At 51.9% G+C, this 16,294-nt stretch overlaps 1 protein-coding gene across 1 annotated transcript in view; it reads left to right on the top strand.

Moving 5' to 3' along the window:
- SVOP (SV2 related protein) overlaps positions 1-5,764 on the top strand; it is a gene marked incomplete at both ends in the record, with an annotated part of 63,097 nt that extends 57,333 nt beyond the window's left edge. The window contains 4 exons of the mRNA XM_080717945.1: positions 423-534; positions 1,855-1,936; positions 4,221-4,310; positions 5,558-5,764. Of these exons, the coding sequence (XP_080574071.1) occupies positions 423-534; positions 1,855-1,936; positions 4,221-4,310; positions 5,558-5,764 (491 nt within the window). The remainder of the gene's footprint in view (positions 1-422; positions 535-1,854; positions 1,937-4,220; positions 4,311-5,557) is intronic.
- Between the last annotated feature and the right edge of the window lie 10,530 nt (positions 5,765-16,294).

The raw sequence follows: 16,294 nt of genomic DNA, 5'->3' as shown, positions 1-16,294 counted from the left end.
AAGAGAGGGCCAGGTCTGTGTTCTCATCCGAAAGCCCAACTGGGTCGGGCTTTGCATCCATTTTCTTGTACATGGTTGCTGGCAGGATTCAGGCAGGGCCCTAGGGCTGTTGGAGCAAGAGCCTCGGTTGCTCTGTTGTTGGCCAAAGGCCACCTTCAGCTCCTTATCAGATCACTGTGTCCATGAAGGGAAGAGAAAGAGAGAAAGGGCGGGGGGGAATATGCCGGCAAGATGGGAGTCGCTGTCTTTTATCACTTAAACTGGGAGTTGGCCTCCTGTCCGTCCCCTCCGCTGTGTCTTGGTCATTAGGACCGAGCTACTGGGCCTGGGTCACTCTTGAGGGGGGCGATTAATAGCACAGGGTGAGCACAGGACTGCTGGCCCGCGCCCGGCGCTGCCCACCACGCCCTGTCCCCTGGCAGGTGTCCTTGTGACTCTCTGGATCATTGACCGTCTGGGCCGCAAGAAGACCATGGCCCTGTGCTTTGTCGTCTTCTCCTTCTGCTGTCTCCTGTTGTCCATCTGTGTGGGAAGGTGGGTATGAAGGGGGCCTGGCCCCAGCCCCTCAGCACGACCGAAGCTCCTCCTGGCCGCCCAAGAGTGGGCCAAGAGATGAGGATCAAGATGAAGGCTCAGTGAGGCTGGGGAAGGAGGGCACTTTGGCCCCAGACTCACTTTATTAGCATCAAATTTAGAGGCGGGCGTGGTGGCGCACGCTTGTAATCCTGTACTTGGGAGAGGCTGGGACAGGAGGATAGTAGGCTTGTGGCCAGCCTCGGCTGCTTAGTGAGGCCCTTTGCAACTCAGTGAGACCCTGTTTTAAATTAAAGAATAAACAAAAAATAGGGCTGAAGGTGTATCTTGGAAGTAGAATGCCCCCGGGATTACATCCCCAGTACCACACCAAAGAAAGAAAGAAAGAAAGAAAGAAAGAAAGAAAGAAAGAAAGAAAGGAAGGAAGGAAGGAAGGAAGAAAGAAAGGGAAAGTAATAAAAAGAGGACTGGGGGTGTAGTACAGAGGTAGAATACCCCTAGGTTCCATCCCCAGTATCTAAAAAAAAAAATCAAAGTTTGACTTTTTACATCACCTCCTGATGAGATCATGCACATAGCTATTTAATTTATATATGTTAAAAGTGTCCAGTGGCCCAATGGAAGTAGACCCTGTTTCAAATGAGATACTGTTTAGTAATTCCTTTTGGCCTTTTTTCTAACTCCCAAGAGCCTCAAAATATAGAAGTGACCTGTGCCTCTCATGACCTCTGAGAGGCCGCAAACCAGACCCGGTGAAGAACCCGTGAGCCACGGGAGGAAGGTTGGGAGAGATAGCTTAGACCCTGAAATGGCAGCATTTATGAGAACAGAGGGTCGAGGATCCATAGTATCCTAAAAACACTCAACAGTTGTTGACTGAGTTGATTTTCCCTGGCTCCGCTGGTTTTGGGCTCCATTCCTGGGCCTACAAGTTCCATTATGTACATAATTTCTCCCCGGTCTTTCCCCCAGCCTGGGCGCCATCCACGTTCCCATCTCCCAGCCTGGTGCAATGGAGAACAATAAACAGGAAGTGTGCGTGTGTGCGTGCATGTGTGTACGTAGTGTGTGCGTGCATACATCAGAGAGTGAATGTGTATCGGATGGGGGTGACCTGCCCCAATTTCTAGAGTGTAAATTCCACCTGGGAAAGTGGGATTTTACTGGGACAAGCAGACAGGATAAAGGAAGGAAGGAAGGAGGAAGGAAGGGAGGGAGAGAGGAAGGAGAGAAAGAGAGAACTGGAGGGAGGAAGAGAAGGAGGGAAGGAGAGAGAGAGAAACCCAAACCCTGCTAATTTGATTTTCTCCCTGCCCTCAGAAACATGCTCACCCTGCTACTGTTCATTGCAAGGGCCTTTATTTCTGGAGGCTTCCAAGCGGCTTATGTTTACACACCTGAGGTAGGAAAGATGTCTGGGGGCGGCTGGGGCAGGGAGGAAAGGATGCTGTCCACCAGAGACAGTGGCCAGGGCCGCTGGGGAATGACCTTTGCCCTCGGGACTCCTGCGACCGCGAAGCCCTTCATTATATTTTGACTTAATTTCTCAGTCATGTTCCTCGGCTCGCAAACACTTGCGCTCGGTGTCGAGATTGCACTTGTTACCTAACTGTAATAAAAACAAAACACAAAAGGCCTCACATCCTCCCTTCTTAGAGACGCCGCCTTGAAGGGTTCTGTGTGTGTTTTCACAGCTCCCCGAGCACGCGCTTGTGGGTGCACGTGCCAGCCACCGTCGGTTACTGGTGACCGAGCAGAGTTGAATAAAGGAAGTAGGGACCGTGGTGTGTGGCAAGGCTTAGGGTGCTGGCGTGCGGGTGGTCCAGGGTTCAAGAGTAGGTGGAGGTTTCCAGGGTACTGCCGCCCCCCAAAGCCGATTGGCTGACCAGAGGGGGCTGTTACAGGGTCTCAGGAGAGAGTTGTGTAGAATTGTTAGAGGAAAGACACAGATGACATTCAGATCTCAGTGTTTGTTAATAAAGTTTTATTGAGACACACCATGACCCCTTTTTTTTTTCTTTATTTGTGGGTCTGGGATGGAACCCAGAGGCATTTGATCTCCGAGCTACACCCCCTGCCCTATTTTTTATTCTTTATTTTGAAACCGGGTCTCACTGAGTTACAAAGGGCCTAAGTAACTGAGGCTGTCCATGAACCGCGATCCTCTGGGTCTCAGCCTCCCGAATGCTGGGATTACAAGCGTGTACCACCACACCCGGCTACACCATGCCCATTCATAGACAGATTTTTTTTTTTTTTTTTTTTTTTTGCGGTACTGGGGATGGAACCCAGGGACATTCTACCTCCGAGCTACATCCCCAGCCCTAGATTTCATTCTTTATTTGGAAACAGGGTCTCGCTGAGTTGCGGAGGCCTCACTAAGTAGCCGAGGCTGTCCATGAACCACGATCCTCCTGTCTCAGCCTCCCAAGTGCTGGGATTACAAGCATGCGCCCCCACACCCAGCTGAGAAAATGAATAAATGAGCACGTGTACACACACACACACACACACACACACACACACACACAGGGGAAAAACTAGGAGGACATCATGGAAATGTGATAGATCTCTGAACAGAGACCATATGAGTTGTCTTTTTGCCCGTATATGTTTGTTCTTTACAAACTCTGCACTGAACACTGTTAGTTGCTGTAACAAATAGCCCCCGATGGCATCCGCTGACACAATGGGAATTTCTTACCCGTGAAATAGTCCGATGCCGGTGACCTGGGTTGGGGGACACCTCTCCTCTGTGATGACTCAGGGATGCAGGGGTCGAGATGGCTCCTCCATCAAGTGGCTCTGTCCCAGGGGACACTGGCAGTGTCCCATGTGTTTGGGGTTGTTGTAACTCGTGTGTGTGTGTGAAGGGGGTGCACAGTGCTACTGGCGGCCAGTGAAGAGAGACCAGGGATGCTGATAAACATCCCACAAGGCACAGGACAGTCCCCAAGACAAAGAGTGACCCATCCAAACCTTCGCGCGGCCCCAGAGTCTTTAGCAGGAGAGTGGAAAGCGCTGGTCCCCTCCTAATGCCCGAGGCCTGAAAGGTGCACAGTCCCTCCCCACTCTGCCTTGGGGATAGCCGGGCATAGTCACGACTGCGGTGCAAACTGAGAAAATGGAGAAGCACTTGCATCTCTCAGTGAAATTCCCTGCCGGGCGTGGTGGGCACGCTTGTAATCCCCGCGCTTGGGAGGTGGAGACAGGAGGATGGCGCAGGTTCGAAGCCAGCCGCGCGCGCTGGCTTAGGAGACCCTGTTTCCAAATAAAAATATAAAATAGGTCTGGAGTGTAGCCCGGAGGTAGAAGGGTTTCCAGGAACCCCAGTACCACCAAAAGAAAGAAAGAAAGAAAGAAAGAAAGAAAGAAAGAAAGAAAGAAAGAAAGAAAGAAAGAAAGAAAGGAAGAAATTCCTTGAAAGCCTGTGACCCACGGTGAACCCATGGAAAGTATCAGGCTGGTGAGTGTGCAGAGGCGTCTGGGGGGGCCTCCCAGGGAGGAGTACCCTCATGCTGGGTCCTTGCCCTCCATATCAGCTAAACTTCTCAAATCCCAGCCTCCCAGCCCTCAATGGGATCAGCACCGCCCCAGAGATTCGCCCGACTCCAGGCTGCCCATGGGCTCCGTCCTCAGCTGGAAGAGATTCATTTTCACAGGCTCACGTCCGGTTCTCGTTCCAGGTCTACCCCACGGCGACCCGGGCTCTGGGCCTGGGTACCTGCAGCGGCATGGCGAGAGTGGGGGCCCTCATCACACCGTTCATTGCCCAGGTAGGTGTCCCCCAAAGACTGAGGGGCTGGGGTGCCAATACCCAGTGCACAGGAAGCAACTGCTGGAGCCCGGGCCTGGCACCGTGCACCACCTTCCTTTATCCTACAAGTCATCTTGAGAGGGGAAATACTGCTGCAAGTGAGACAAGAGGCTCAGAAAGACAGAGAGCGATGCCCCAGCTCACGTGGCTGGGAAGCGGAGCAGCCGCAGTCCGGTGCCAAAGCCCCTGAAGCTTCCAGGGCTTGACCAAACACTTTGGACAAGTTAGGTGCCGCGGTATGCACCTGGAGTCCCAGCTACTCAGGAGGCTGAGGCAGGACCATCACTCGAGTCCAGGAGTTTGAGGCTAAGCCTGGGCAAAGGTAGCCCGAGAGCCAAAAAGAAAAGAGAAAAAAAAAAAAAAAACGTGAGCTGGGTGTTTTGGCACACACCTGTAACTCCAGTACTCGAGAGGCTGGGGGACAGGAGGATTGACCATTTGAGGCCAGCCTCAGCAATTTAGCAGGACTCACAGCAACCTAGGGAGATCCTGTTTTAAAACAAAAGAAATAAAAAAGGGCTGGGGTAGCTCAGAGGTAGAATTCCCCCTGGGTTCAATCCCCCCCCAAAAAAAATGAATGAAAAATAAACAGGTTATCTTAGAAAGTGAATGCCCCAGTTTCTCCTTTTTGAATTAGATTATTGGAGATAGTTTTGCAGTTTTGCAACTCTTTGTGTGCCTCAAAGCATTTCTATTTTTAGGGAACCCATTAAATCTTTTTTTTGTTTGTTTGTTTTTTGTTGTTGATGATCAAGCAAACCCAGGGGCTTTCTACCTCTGAGCTACACTCCAACCCTTTTTATTTTATTACATTTTTTTGCCATTGGGGATTGAAGCCAAGGACATTCTACCTCCAAGCTATACCCCCAGCCCTATTTAATTTTTTATTTGGGAACAGGAGCTTGCCAAGTTGCTGAGGGCATTCCAGAGTTACTGAGGCTGGCTGTGAACCTGCGACCCTCCTGTCTCAGCCCCCCCAAGTACCGGGATTACAAGCCTTCGCCACCACGCCCGGCTTGAGCTTTATGCGCTTGAACTCAACCCTCAGCCCCTTCTTATCCGTGTGAGCGTGGGTCTGTTGTTTCTTCTCCTTGAGCCTCCATTTCACCATCTGTAAAATGGGTCCAAGGACTTAGGTACAGAGCTGTCGTGTGGCCGGCCCGGTGCTGCGCGGACGAGGGTCTCACCAACCTCTCCCCTCCTCAGGTGATGCTGGAGTCCTCCGTGTACCTGACCCTGGCGGTTTACAGCAGCTGCTGCCTCTTGGCCGCCCTGGCCTCCTGCCTTTTGCCCATCGAGACCAAAGGCCGAGGACTTCAAGAGTCTAGCCACCGGGAATGGGGCCAAGAGATGGTTGGCCGGGGCGCACACGGCGCGGGGGTAGCCAGGTCGAACTCTGGCTCTCAGGAGTAGTGACCGCTGAGGGGCTGAGCTGGTCGTGGAGGCCGTAGAGCCCACGGAGCTGCTGGAGCCGAGCAGGCCACCCCTAGTTACTGCCAACATCAAGAGCTCACCAAGAGCATGGCCTGGACCATCTTGAAGTCTCCAATGGGGCTGCCTTTGCTCCGGGGCATCTCGTTGTGTGAGGGAAGGTTTGCCGATAACCTGTGGGTCTGCATGGGAAATTCTCACCGCCGTTGGGTCTGGGGATGCTAGCAGCCAAGCCGACCCATCCCGCGTCACCTGGTCACACCCTCGGTGGACCGCCACCGAAAGACCTCTGTAGATACAGTGCGGGCCCAGGCCCGCGGGACACTCACCACGAACCAACAGGGCCCGTTCAGTAGGTTCCTCCTACACCCCCCAGCCCCAGGCTTTCTCCTTCGAGATCACAAGCGACCTCGGTGTGTGGCTTGAGAAGCGTTTCCTTGGATGGGGGAAATGCCCCTGTCCCCTCAGCTGGAGTCGCTCTGACTGCCTCTCGGGGCTTGCCTGGTGGGGACTCTGGCAGACGGACATGCATTGGAACCTGAGCTCTGTGTCCCCACCTGTCCCCCTCTCTGGAGCTACCGGAGTCTCTGGTTCCAAGAAATCCAGGCTGTCCCTAGGGAGAGTTATGCTCACACTAGATAATGACCTCAGAAAGCTATTGCCCCCCCGCATCCAGCCCAGAAATTGGGGGTCGGGGGGAGGCTGAGGCCCAACGGAGAGGGCATTCAATCAAGCCCAAAGCAAAAGCAGGAGTCTTTCTTTCTAAGGCACCGAAGCCCACGCTGGGGCCTCTTCTCTGGGCAGGCTTAATGGAGACTCTTGGGGAAAGAAGCTAGCTCACTCGAGTCCCCGGGCTTTGGATTTTGTGTATCAGCAGACGGCTGCGTTTGCAGAGAAGCCAACACGATGTGACGTCAGTCGTGGACTCCGGGCAGGTCAGGGGGCCAGGAATCCCTGACCACAGAGCTCCCTTCCCTGGTCTATGTCCCGCCCCTCCGCCCGGGCAGCTCCTGGGCTTCCGTGGGGAGCACGGTTGTGTGAAATGTGTGCATGTTCCGTGGAGGAGGAGGCCTGTGGGGTTGGGGTTGGCCTTGGGAGGAAGGTGCATCCATGCCCAGGATTTGGTCCCCACCAGCCTTTCCCCAGGGAGAAGGCAGAGGACCGAGAAGAGGGAGGCTGCTGCCAGACCCCATCCAAGGCAGAGAACACTGTCACGTCGCTGGTGTAAACACTGCAATGAAGCCAAATGTGTGCGTTCATCTCTTATTAAAACATGTTGGTGACGGGCACTGTGAGGGTCTGAGGTTGGTCATTTGTCATGAGATGGGGTGGCGAGGATTGGACTAGGAGGTCTAGGCCCTAGACCTGGAGCTTAGCTCCGCTCTTGTCCTCAAGAGCTGATACAGCCGGGCGTGGTGGCTCACACTTGTAACCCCAGCACCTGGGAGGCTGAGATGGGAGGATCATGGTTTGAGGCCAGCGTCAGCTACTTACTGAGGCCCTTTGCAACTCAAGGAGACCCTGTTTCAAAATAAAGACTAAAGCCGGGCGTGGTGGTACACGCTTGGGAGGCGGAGACACAGGAGGCTTGCGCATTTTCGAAACCAGCCTTGCTGGTTTAAGAGACCCTGTTTCCAAATAAAAATATAAAATAGGTCTGGGAGTGTAGCCCGGAGGTAGAAGGGCTTCCATCCCCAGTACCACCAAATAAATAAATAAATAAATAAATAAATAAATAAATATAAAAGATAGGGCTGGGGTGTCTCTTGGAGGTAGAATGCCTCTGGGTTCCATCCTCAGTACCACAAAAAATAAATAAATAAATAAATAAATAAATAAATAAATAAATAAATAAAAAGAGCTGATGAATTTCAGCTCAGGAGACACAGGAGGCTCCTCCACAGGAGGGGGTAATGGTCGCTGGGCCTCGTGCTCATGCTGGGCCTTGGCTGCCACTGCTGCTGCAAGGGGACTCAGATGTCCAATCTCCGCGGTGGCCGCTCCTGCTCTCAGGCTGCCAGGGTTCAATTTTTATTGCTGTTCATGATACAGTTCTGGGGCTGCAAGCCATATATTTATGCACACGCTTTTAATTGGTACATTGTAATTATACGTTATCTGGGGATATAGAATGGCAGAACATACATACACAAGACTCGTGGAGGACCTCTGTCCTTGCTGGCCGCTGCTCCTTGGGCCACAGTGACCCAAACAGCACGAGATGGAATCCACAGGAGGCACAGGATGGCTCCGGGAGGCGCGACGGGCGGCAGCGGAGGGCTGCCGTGTAGACGGCACGGTGGCTCTTTTATGGGGAATCTTTTTAATAAGCAGGAGGAGTACCCTGTGAATGTCAACAGGAAGTGTGTGTGATAGATGCGGAGACGGTGACACTCACGCCATCTTCTCATCCGGTGTCTGCACCTGATTATAGGGGCTACACTTTGTGTGCATGTGGCCCTGGGGCTGGAACCCAAGGCCACTCGGGGCGGTGGTTCGCTGATAGAAATATCTTCTGCTCTTCCCACTTCCTTTGTGAACGCTCAGTGCTGGCCCTTTCGATGGGGTCATGGTTCTTTCCCTCTGTTACTTGCAGGCAGTTTCCTGAATCCTAATACTGATTCTCCTGGTATCCAGCTCTGTGCTGCTCAGGAGAATCCATCCTTAGACAGTCTGGCTGTGTGAAAACCCTAAAGTGTAATGCTGAAATTAAGTTGGGGGTCGCAAATGGGCTAGGACCGGCCAAGTGATTGTGTGAGACCAGGCGTCTTTAATCAAACGGGCACCTTTGGGTGAAGTCTGCTGACCATGGGGGGAAAGGGCCAACGACCCAGCAGCAGAGTCAAGGTCAGCAGCAAGGAAGTGAGGGTGCTTATGTAGCCGGGGTCTGGGGGTGGGGCTAGCGGCGTGGGAATGCCAGTCTTCGAACGACATCTGGAGTCTCGCGACCTCTGGCGTCTGCCCCGTGATGTTGGGGCAATCTTTTTGTCTGGAATAACCACAGAGCTTAGACATTGTCAGGCAGTCCCAGGTTCATTCGTTTTCCCCATCCCCACCATGAATCCAGTATTTCCACATACCCGATTGCTTTTCTTATTTAGACTGATTTTCCGCCTTAGAATCCTATATTAGATGATGTTCTCATTTTTTACTTAAAAAAATATAAGCATAGCCAGGCACAGTGGTGCACGCCTATTATCCCAGTATTTGGAAGGCTGAGAAAAGAGAACTGTAGGTTTTGAGGCCAGCCTCAGCAACTTCTCAAGACTCTGTTTCAAAAAATAAAATAAAATAAAATAAAATAAAATAAAATAAAATAAAATAAGCTGGCCGCGGTAGCACATGCTTGTAATCCTAGTACTTGGAAGGCTGAGACAGGAGGATTGCAGGTTCATGGCTCGGCTACTTAATGAGACCCTCTTCAAATTAGTGAGACCCTATTTCAAAATAAAGGATATAAAATAGGGCTGGGGGTGTGGCTCAGAGGCAGAATGCCCCGGGTTCAATCCCAGTACCAATAAATAAACATTAAAAGAATTAAAAGGATCCAGGCATGGTGGCACAGACTTGTAATCCCAGTGCTTGAGCGGCTGAGACAGGAGGATCGCGATTTGCGATTAGCCTCAGCTACTTTGGCCCTTTGCAAATCAGCGAGACTCTTGTTTCAAAATAAAGAATAAAAAATAGGGCCGGGGTGTAGCTCGGAGGTAGAATGCCCCGGGTTCCTTCTCCAGAAACAAAAATAAAAATAAAAAATAAATATAAAAAGGGCTAGGAGTATATATATAGCTCAGAGGTAGAATACCCCTCGATTCAATCCCCAGTGCCAGGGGGAGAAATTCTCTATGTGCCTGCCCATCATTTATTTGCCTTTGACTCTCCTACCAAGATTTTTATTTGTATCTGCCTTTCTGCAGCACTTTTGAGGCTGGGGAAACTGGTGGTCAAGCTAAATGAGATTGGTGAAGGAGTAGTTAAGAACGGGGTGTTGTGATTGGTGGAAGGAGCCTCCAGAACTTTAGCGATGGACCAATGACTGTACTACCTCTTGCAGCATCCTAAAGCCCTCAGCTAGAAGCATCCTCCCACTCGCCCCGCCCGGACACCTGGTTCCATGCCCTTAGCCTTCCAGGCGGAGGACTTGAAGGCTCAGCTGGAGGACTCCCACAGGCTGCTGCAACAGGGAGTTCAAGAGAAACTGAGAGAGAGCCAGGAGTGTAGCTGAATTCAGAAAGAACTGGAGAAAGAACTTTCAGAAAGAAAGAGCCAGGTAGGCCAGACAGCCATAGAGGCGGCTTTTGCCTTTCTCGCTGCAGTGGTGACTATGGCATTGACAGCCCTTTGCTGAGGTTACTTCACCCTTCGTGTCTCTAGCTCTGGGTATGCAGGTGGCTAGGTGGAGAGGACATGGTCCCTATCTTCAAAGCTTACACTCTGATGGAAGTGGTGGTGCACACCTATAATTTCACTACTTGGGAGTGTGAAGAAGGAAGATTGCACGTTTTAGACCGGCCTCAGCAAGGGAGCGAGACCCTGTTTCAAAATTAAAAAATAAGGCCAGGAATGGTGGCACAGGCTTGTAATCCCAGGGCTTGAGAGGCTGAGACAGGAGGATCACAGGTTCGCAACCAGCTTCGTCTACTTAGTGAGACCCTGTTTCAAAATAAAAGAATAAAATCGGGTTAGGGGTGTGTCGATCAGAGGTAGAATGCCCCGGGTTTAATCCCTAATACCGCAAAAAATAAAAGCTTACAGTTCCTTCCTTTAGTAAATATTAGAGAATACCCATTATACACCAGGCTTTGTGCCATAGTCGTTTAGTAATAAGACAAGGTAGTCCCTGTATCAATAGGACTTACTGTTTTGTGGGAAAGACTTTCATCAAATAATTCTTCAATCATATTATTATAGATAATGACATTTGGTGGAGAGAAAAGAAACGGGGTTGAAATGGAAGTAGGAGAAAGGAGACCTGTATTAGAAAACTGAATGTGTGGTGGTACATTCCTGTGATCTCAGTACTTAGGAGGCTGAAACAAGAGGATCACAGGTTTGAAGACGGCCTTGGCAAGTAGTGACCTCTCGTCAACCTTCTGAGGCCATGTTTCAAAAATAAAAATAAGCCAGGCATGGTGGCACACGCTTGTAATCCCAGCATTCGGGAGGCTGAGACAGAGGATCACGGTTCGCGGACAGCCCAGGTAGTACTTAGTGAGGCCCTTTGCAACTCAGTGAGACCCTGTTTCCAAATGAAGAATAAAAAATAGGGCTGGGGGTGTAGCTTGGAGGTAGAATGCCTCTGGGTTCCAGCACAAGTACCAAAAAATAGATAGATAAATAAATAAACCAGGCATCATGGCGCATGGTTGTAATCCTAGTACTTGGGATGCTGTGACAGGAGGCTGCTTGCAGGTTCTCAGCCAGCCTCAGGTACTTAGTGAGGCCCTGTTTCAAAATAAAGAATAAAAGATGGCTGGGGGTACAGCTCAGAGGTAGAATGCCTCTGTGTTCAATACCTAGTACCACTAAAAAAATAAAATTTAAAAATTAAATTTGAAATAGGAATTGGCCGGGCGTGGTGGCGCACACTTGAAATCCCAGCATTCAAGAGGCTGAGACCAGAGGAGCACGGTTCGCAGCCAGCCTCAGCTACTTAGGGAGGCCCTCTGCAACTTAGCGAGACCCTGTTTCAAAATAAAAAATGAAAAATAGGGCTGGAGGTATAACTTGGAGGTTAAATGCCCCTGGGTTTAATCCCCAGTACTGAAAAAAAAAAAAAGTATAAAAAGAAATGAAGCATTGTATATGGAAAGTACCAAGAAGCACCTAGGTGCCCAGTGAGTAGTAGCTTTTACTATGATATTATAATCATGTCATTACAATTTTAATTATTTATGGTATTTTTGTTTTATTTTGGTGGTACTGGGGGTGGAACCCAGGGCCTTTTCTACCTCTAGGCTATACTCCCAGACCTATTTCCTATTTTATTTGGAAACAGGGTCTCACTAAGTTGCTGAGAGCCTCACTCAGTAGCTGAGGCTGGCTTCGAACCTGCGCCATCCTCCTGTCTCAGCCTCCCAAGCGTGGGGATTACAAGCGTGTGCCACCACGCCCGGCTCTTTTTATGGTATGTTGAGAACAGCTTAATGAAGCTGGGCACAGTGGCACATGCCTAATAATCCCAGTGCTTGGGAGGCTGAGACTGGGGGGTAGCAGGTACAAGCCCAGCCTCAGCAACTTAGCAATACCCTGTTTCAAAGAAAAGAGAGAAAAAAGAAAGAAAAAGAAAAAGAAAAAAAAAGAATAAATTGCTGGGCATACTAGGAGAAAAAATAGCACAGTTCTATGAGAAGGTAGTTTCTCCCTCCTTAAGAAAATGACCTCGCCCTCTGGCCCCTTTCTTCTTAGCCTTACACTGTCACCGGTGGAAAAGGAACAAAGACTCCTTGTCTTACAAGAAGCTGACTCTGGTAGCAAGAGCTGAGTTCCGTGCGCCAGGACATGCAAGAGGCCCAGGAAGGGCAGAAAGAGCTGTGTGCCCAGGTACCTCCCACTGCCGTCATGGCCGTGCTTCCCTGGTGGAGGCCCGTTCCTGGAGTGGGAGGGTGACTGCTCACAGCCAGCTCCTATAGCACACTTCTCTTTTTCCTAATCATAGGACAAACTGAGACCTCAATACCCTGGCAGGAGGGAAGGCCAGTACTAGGCAGGGTGGGGGCTTGGGACCCGACCCAGAGACGAGAATGGCCCCTGTGTGGCACCTGAGAGCCTGGCGTGTGGTGCCCGGGTGGGCCTGGTCCAGCCACTGCCAGGCGTGCTTGGTCTGGGTGGCAAGACCCAGCCTGAGGAATTGAGATGCAAGAAATCCAGGTGGTCACAGCAAGAGGACTCCAGGGACTGGGCGTGCTGAGAGCAGGACTTGAGCTGGGCGCCGGAGAGATGAAGCCAGGAGAGAAAACCTAGACAGTGGGTAAGGTCCAGTTTATCCACTGCCCTGCATTTGACCCATCTCTCCTGTCTCCCGGTTGTGTACGCATCAGCTTCTTCACCCACAGTCAAGGATGATAATCGTGAGCCACGATAGGAGAACGTAAAGTGTCAGGAACGCTTTCCATGTCACTTTCAGCAAATGGGAGCCATAGTTCATGTGACTGGTCTTAGGCTGGTCTAGGTTTCAGATCAGACTTGTCACAGCAGGGAGCTGGTGTATGTGCCTGGAAAAACAGGGCCAGAGCCCATTAGCATGGCCTGGGAAGCCCGCATGCCAGAAGTTGGTTTCAGGCCGGGCGTGGTGGCGCACGCTTGTAATCCCCGCGCTTGAGACAGGAGGATCGCACGGGTTCGAAGCCAGCCTCAGCTACTTAGTGAGGCTCTCAGAAACTTAGTGAGACCCTGTTTCCAAATAAAATATTAAAAAAGGTCTGGGAGTATAGCCTGGAGGTAGAAAAGCCCCTGGGTTCCATCCCCAGTACCACAAAAAGAAGAAGCAGAAGCAGAAGCAGAAGCAGAAGCAGAAGCAGGAGAAGGAGAAGGAGAAGGAGAGGGAGAGGGAGAGGGAGAGGGAGAGGGAGAAGGAGAAGAAGAAGAAGAAGAAGAAGAAGAAGAAGAAGAAGAAGAAGAAGAAGAAGAAGAAGAAGAAGAAGAAGAAGAAGTTGGTTTCAGATCCAGAGTAACACTTCAGAGCCCTCCCTATCTGCTAGAGAGCTGGGCCAGCTGGCGGCGGTTTGCAGGGATTGAGTAGGGGCAGGCTTCGGGGGTCTGAGGAGAGGGCTCCACCCCGCTCAGAATGAATGCACTTGCTCCCTGCCAGGTGGAGTTACTGAGGCTGGAGGTAAAGGAAAAGGAGGCTGAGCCAGGTGAGGAAGCCATCCAAGAACTAAGTCCTTTATGCCAAAGCCAAGCCTACCTCCCCGGGAGGAGGGAGAGGAACGCAGCTCCTCACACATTATTACATCAACTCTGGAATCAATTAGGAATTTGGACCCCTGTTTGCCATTTGTTATGTGTCCTTCAGCGAGACCCCTAATTCTCTGGGCTTGCTTTTCTTTCTAATGCCACCTCACTATGAACCTGCGGCAAGCCACCTCTGTGCCAGGCACTCTGAGCTGTGGATACTGAACAGAAAGACTTCTGTCCTCACGGAGGCTCGCAGCATGGCGGAGGACAGGGGAGCACACTGCATTCCCATAGAAAGCAGGACTGGTTGAAGTAACTGGATCCGTAACAGACACAGCTGGTGCCCTGAAGCACCTAGGAGGAAGGGGCTGTCCACCTGACTCTGGGGGGAGCAGAAGGAAGAAAGAGATGGCCTTGGAGTTAAGCTTTGATGTAGGCCTTGGGGAGGAGGAGGTGCGTCCTGGAATAGGGCCCTGAGCAGTTGTTTCAAAAGTGGTTTCAAAAGTGGGGCACAGTGGCACGCGCCTCTAATCCCAGCCACTTGGGAAGCTGAGCCCCCGAGGATGGTAAGACTAAAGACAGCTTGGGCAATGAAGTGAGAACCTGTCTCCAAGTTGAAAGAAGAGGGAGCCAGCTCTGGTGTGCACACCTCCAATCTCACGCTTGGGAAGCTGAGACAGGAGGATCTCAGGTTTAACGCCAGCCTTAACTTAGTGAGCCCCTTAGCGACTTAGCAAGACCAAGTTTCAAATGAAATAAGTTGAAATGGGCTGGGGATGTAACTCACAGGTAGAATGCCCCTAGTACCAGAAAAGGAAGAAGGGGCCGGGGGCTTAGTTAAGGGCATGCCCAGCATGTGCGAAGCCTGGCTTTGACCCCAACACTGCAGAAGAACAATAAACAGCTGGAGCACTAGCTGCAGGGCCTGAAGGTGGGAGAGACCAGCCTGCTCCTGGCCCAGAAGGAGCAGGAAATAGTGGTCCCGCAGCAGCACCTGCAGGAAGCCAAGGAACAGGGGGAGCCGAAAGGGCAGGCACTTACAGATCAGCTAGAAGAGGCCAGAGAGCCCTGGCCCAGAGGGACTGTGACCTTGCAGCCCTGCAGCAAGACAGCAGCGGGCCCAGGGCCAAGAGGAAAGCAGGAAGGAGAAGGCAAGCACCCTCCAGGTTGCTCTGGAGCAGGCCCCTGTGCCGAAGTTGCACCCGCGGGGGCTGGAGGCGCACAGGGAGCAGGTGCGCAGGCTCCGGGAAGAGCTGGCCCTGGAGGGGCGGCAGGCGCAGGCCCTGGAGGAGCTGTTAAAAGGCCCGAAGGCCGAGTCTCGGGAGCAGGAGAAGGCTTTCCTGGCCCTTCTGCAACAGTGTGCTGAGCAGACACAGGAGCGTGAGGCAGAGCCCGGGCCCTGCGGGACAGATGGCTGCAGGCAAGTGCCAGTGGGCCTAGCCCAGAGGAATGGAGAGCTGAGGCACGAGGAGCAGGGGCAGCTGCTGGAGAAGTCTCTGGCCCAGAGGAGCCTAGAGAATGGGGCCCAAGGAAAACAGAGTCTGAGGCAAGAGACAGAAGAGATGAGGGGCCTCCGTGAGCATCTAAGGAAGCCGCCACTGACCTTAGCCCAAAAGGAAGACGCGATCCTGGAGCTGAGGGCAGCCCAGCAAAGGAGGAATCTGGAGTCCTCTCCGCCTCGCCACCCAGCCTCCTCAGTGGAGGAATTTTTTTTTTTTTTTTTTTTTTTTTGGTGGTACTGGGGTTCCTGGAAGCCCTTCAACCTCCGGGCTACACTCCCAGACCTATTTTATATTTTATTTGGAAACAGGGTCTCCTAAGCCAGCGCGTGCGGCTGGCTTCAAACCTGCGCGATCCTCCTGTCTCTGCCTCCCAAGCGCGGGGATTACAAGCGCGCGCCACCACGCCCGGCTCTTTATGAATTCTTTACGCCTTGCAGTGCAGCAGGAATTGCAACAAATTTATGTAGCCCTGAGGCAGTCAGAAGCTAGGCAGATTGAGCAGAGTGAGAAGGTCCAGGACTTGGTACGGTCCCTGGCCCAGACCAACGCCAGCATGATCAGCCTGCCGGAGGAGGCCATGTTCCGACAAGACTGTGCTGGAGCAGGAGTCAGAACAACAGAGGCTACAGGTGAGTCACTCCTGGTGAACCTGGAATGGGGACAGAGCCCATCTTTCTGAGCTCAGGGGCTGCCTGCCACCCTCGGCCTTCTGGCACCCCAGAAGGTATGAGAGCTGAGATCCCGAGGACCCAACATGTGTGGAGCTCAGGCTGCTACACTAACCTGTAAGACACACACAGTTCCTGTCTCCGAGCTACACTAGGAGATAAGCAGGGACAGCGCAGCGTGCTTAGTGCCCAGCAGGGGGAGCTCATTGCCCCAGGCCTGCTGGAGGGACACCGGAGCTTTCCTGGGGTTGGGTCCCAAAAGGCTTTCTGGGAAAAGTGGTATTTAAGATTGGATCTAAGCCCAGAGTGGTAGCGCACACCTGTAATCCAGTACTTAGAGGCTGAGACAGGAAGATCACAGGTTCAAGGCCAGCCTCAGCAACTTAGCAAGACCCTGTTTGAAAATAAAATAGGGGCGGAGGTATAGCTTGGCGGTAGGATGCCTC

Source organism: Muscardinus avellanarius (genome assembly GCF_963383645.1).
Source record: "Muscardinus avellanarius genome assembly, chromosome: 21".
Taxonomy (NCBI): domain Eukaryota; kingdom Metazoa; phylum Chordata; class Mammalia; order Rodentia; family Gliridae; genus Muscardinus; species Muscardinus avellanarius.
This window is presented reverse-complemented; position numbering and strand designations above follow the sequence as displayed.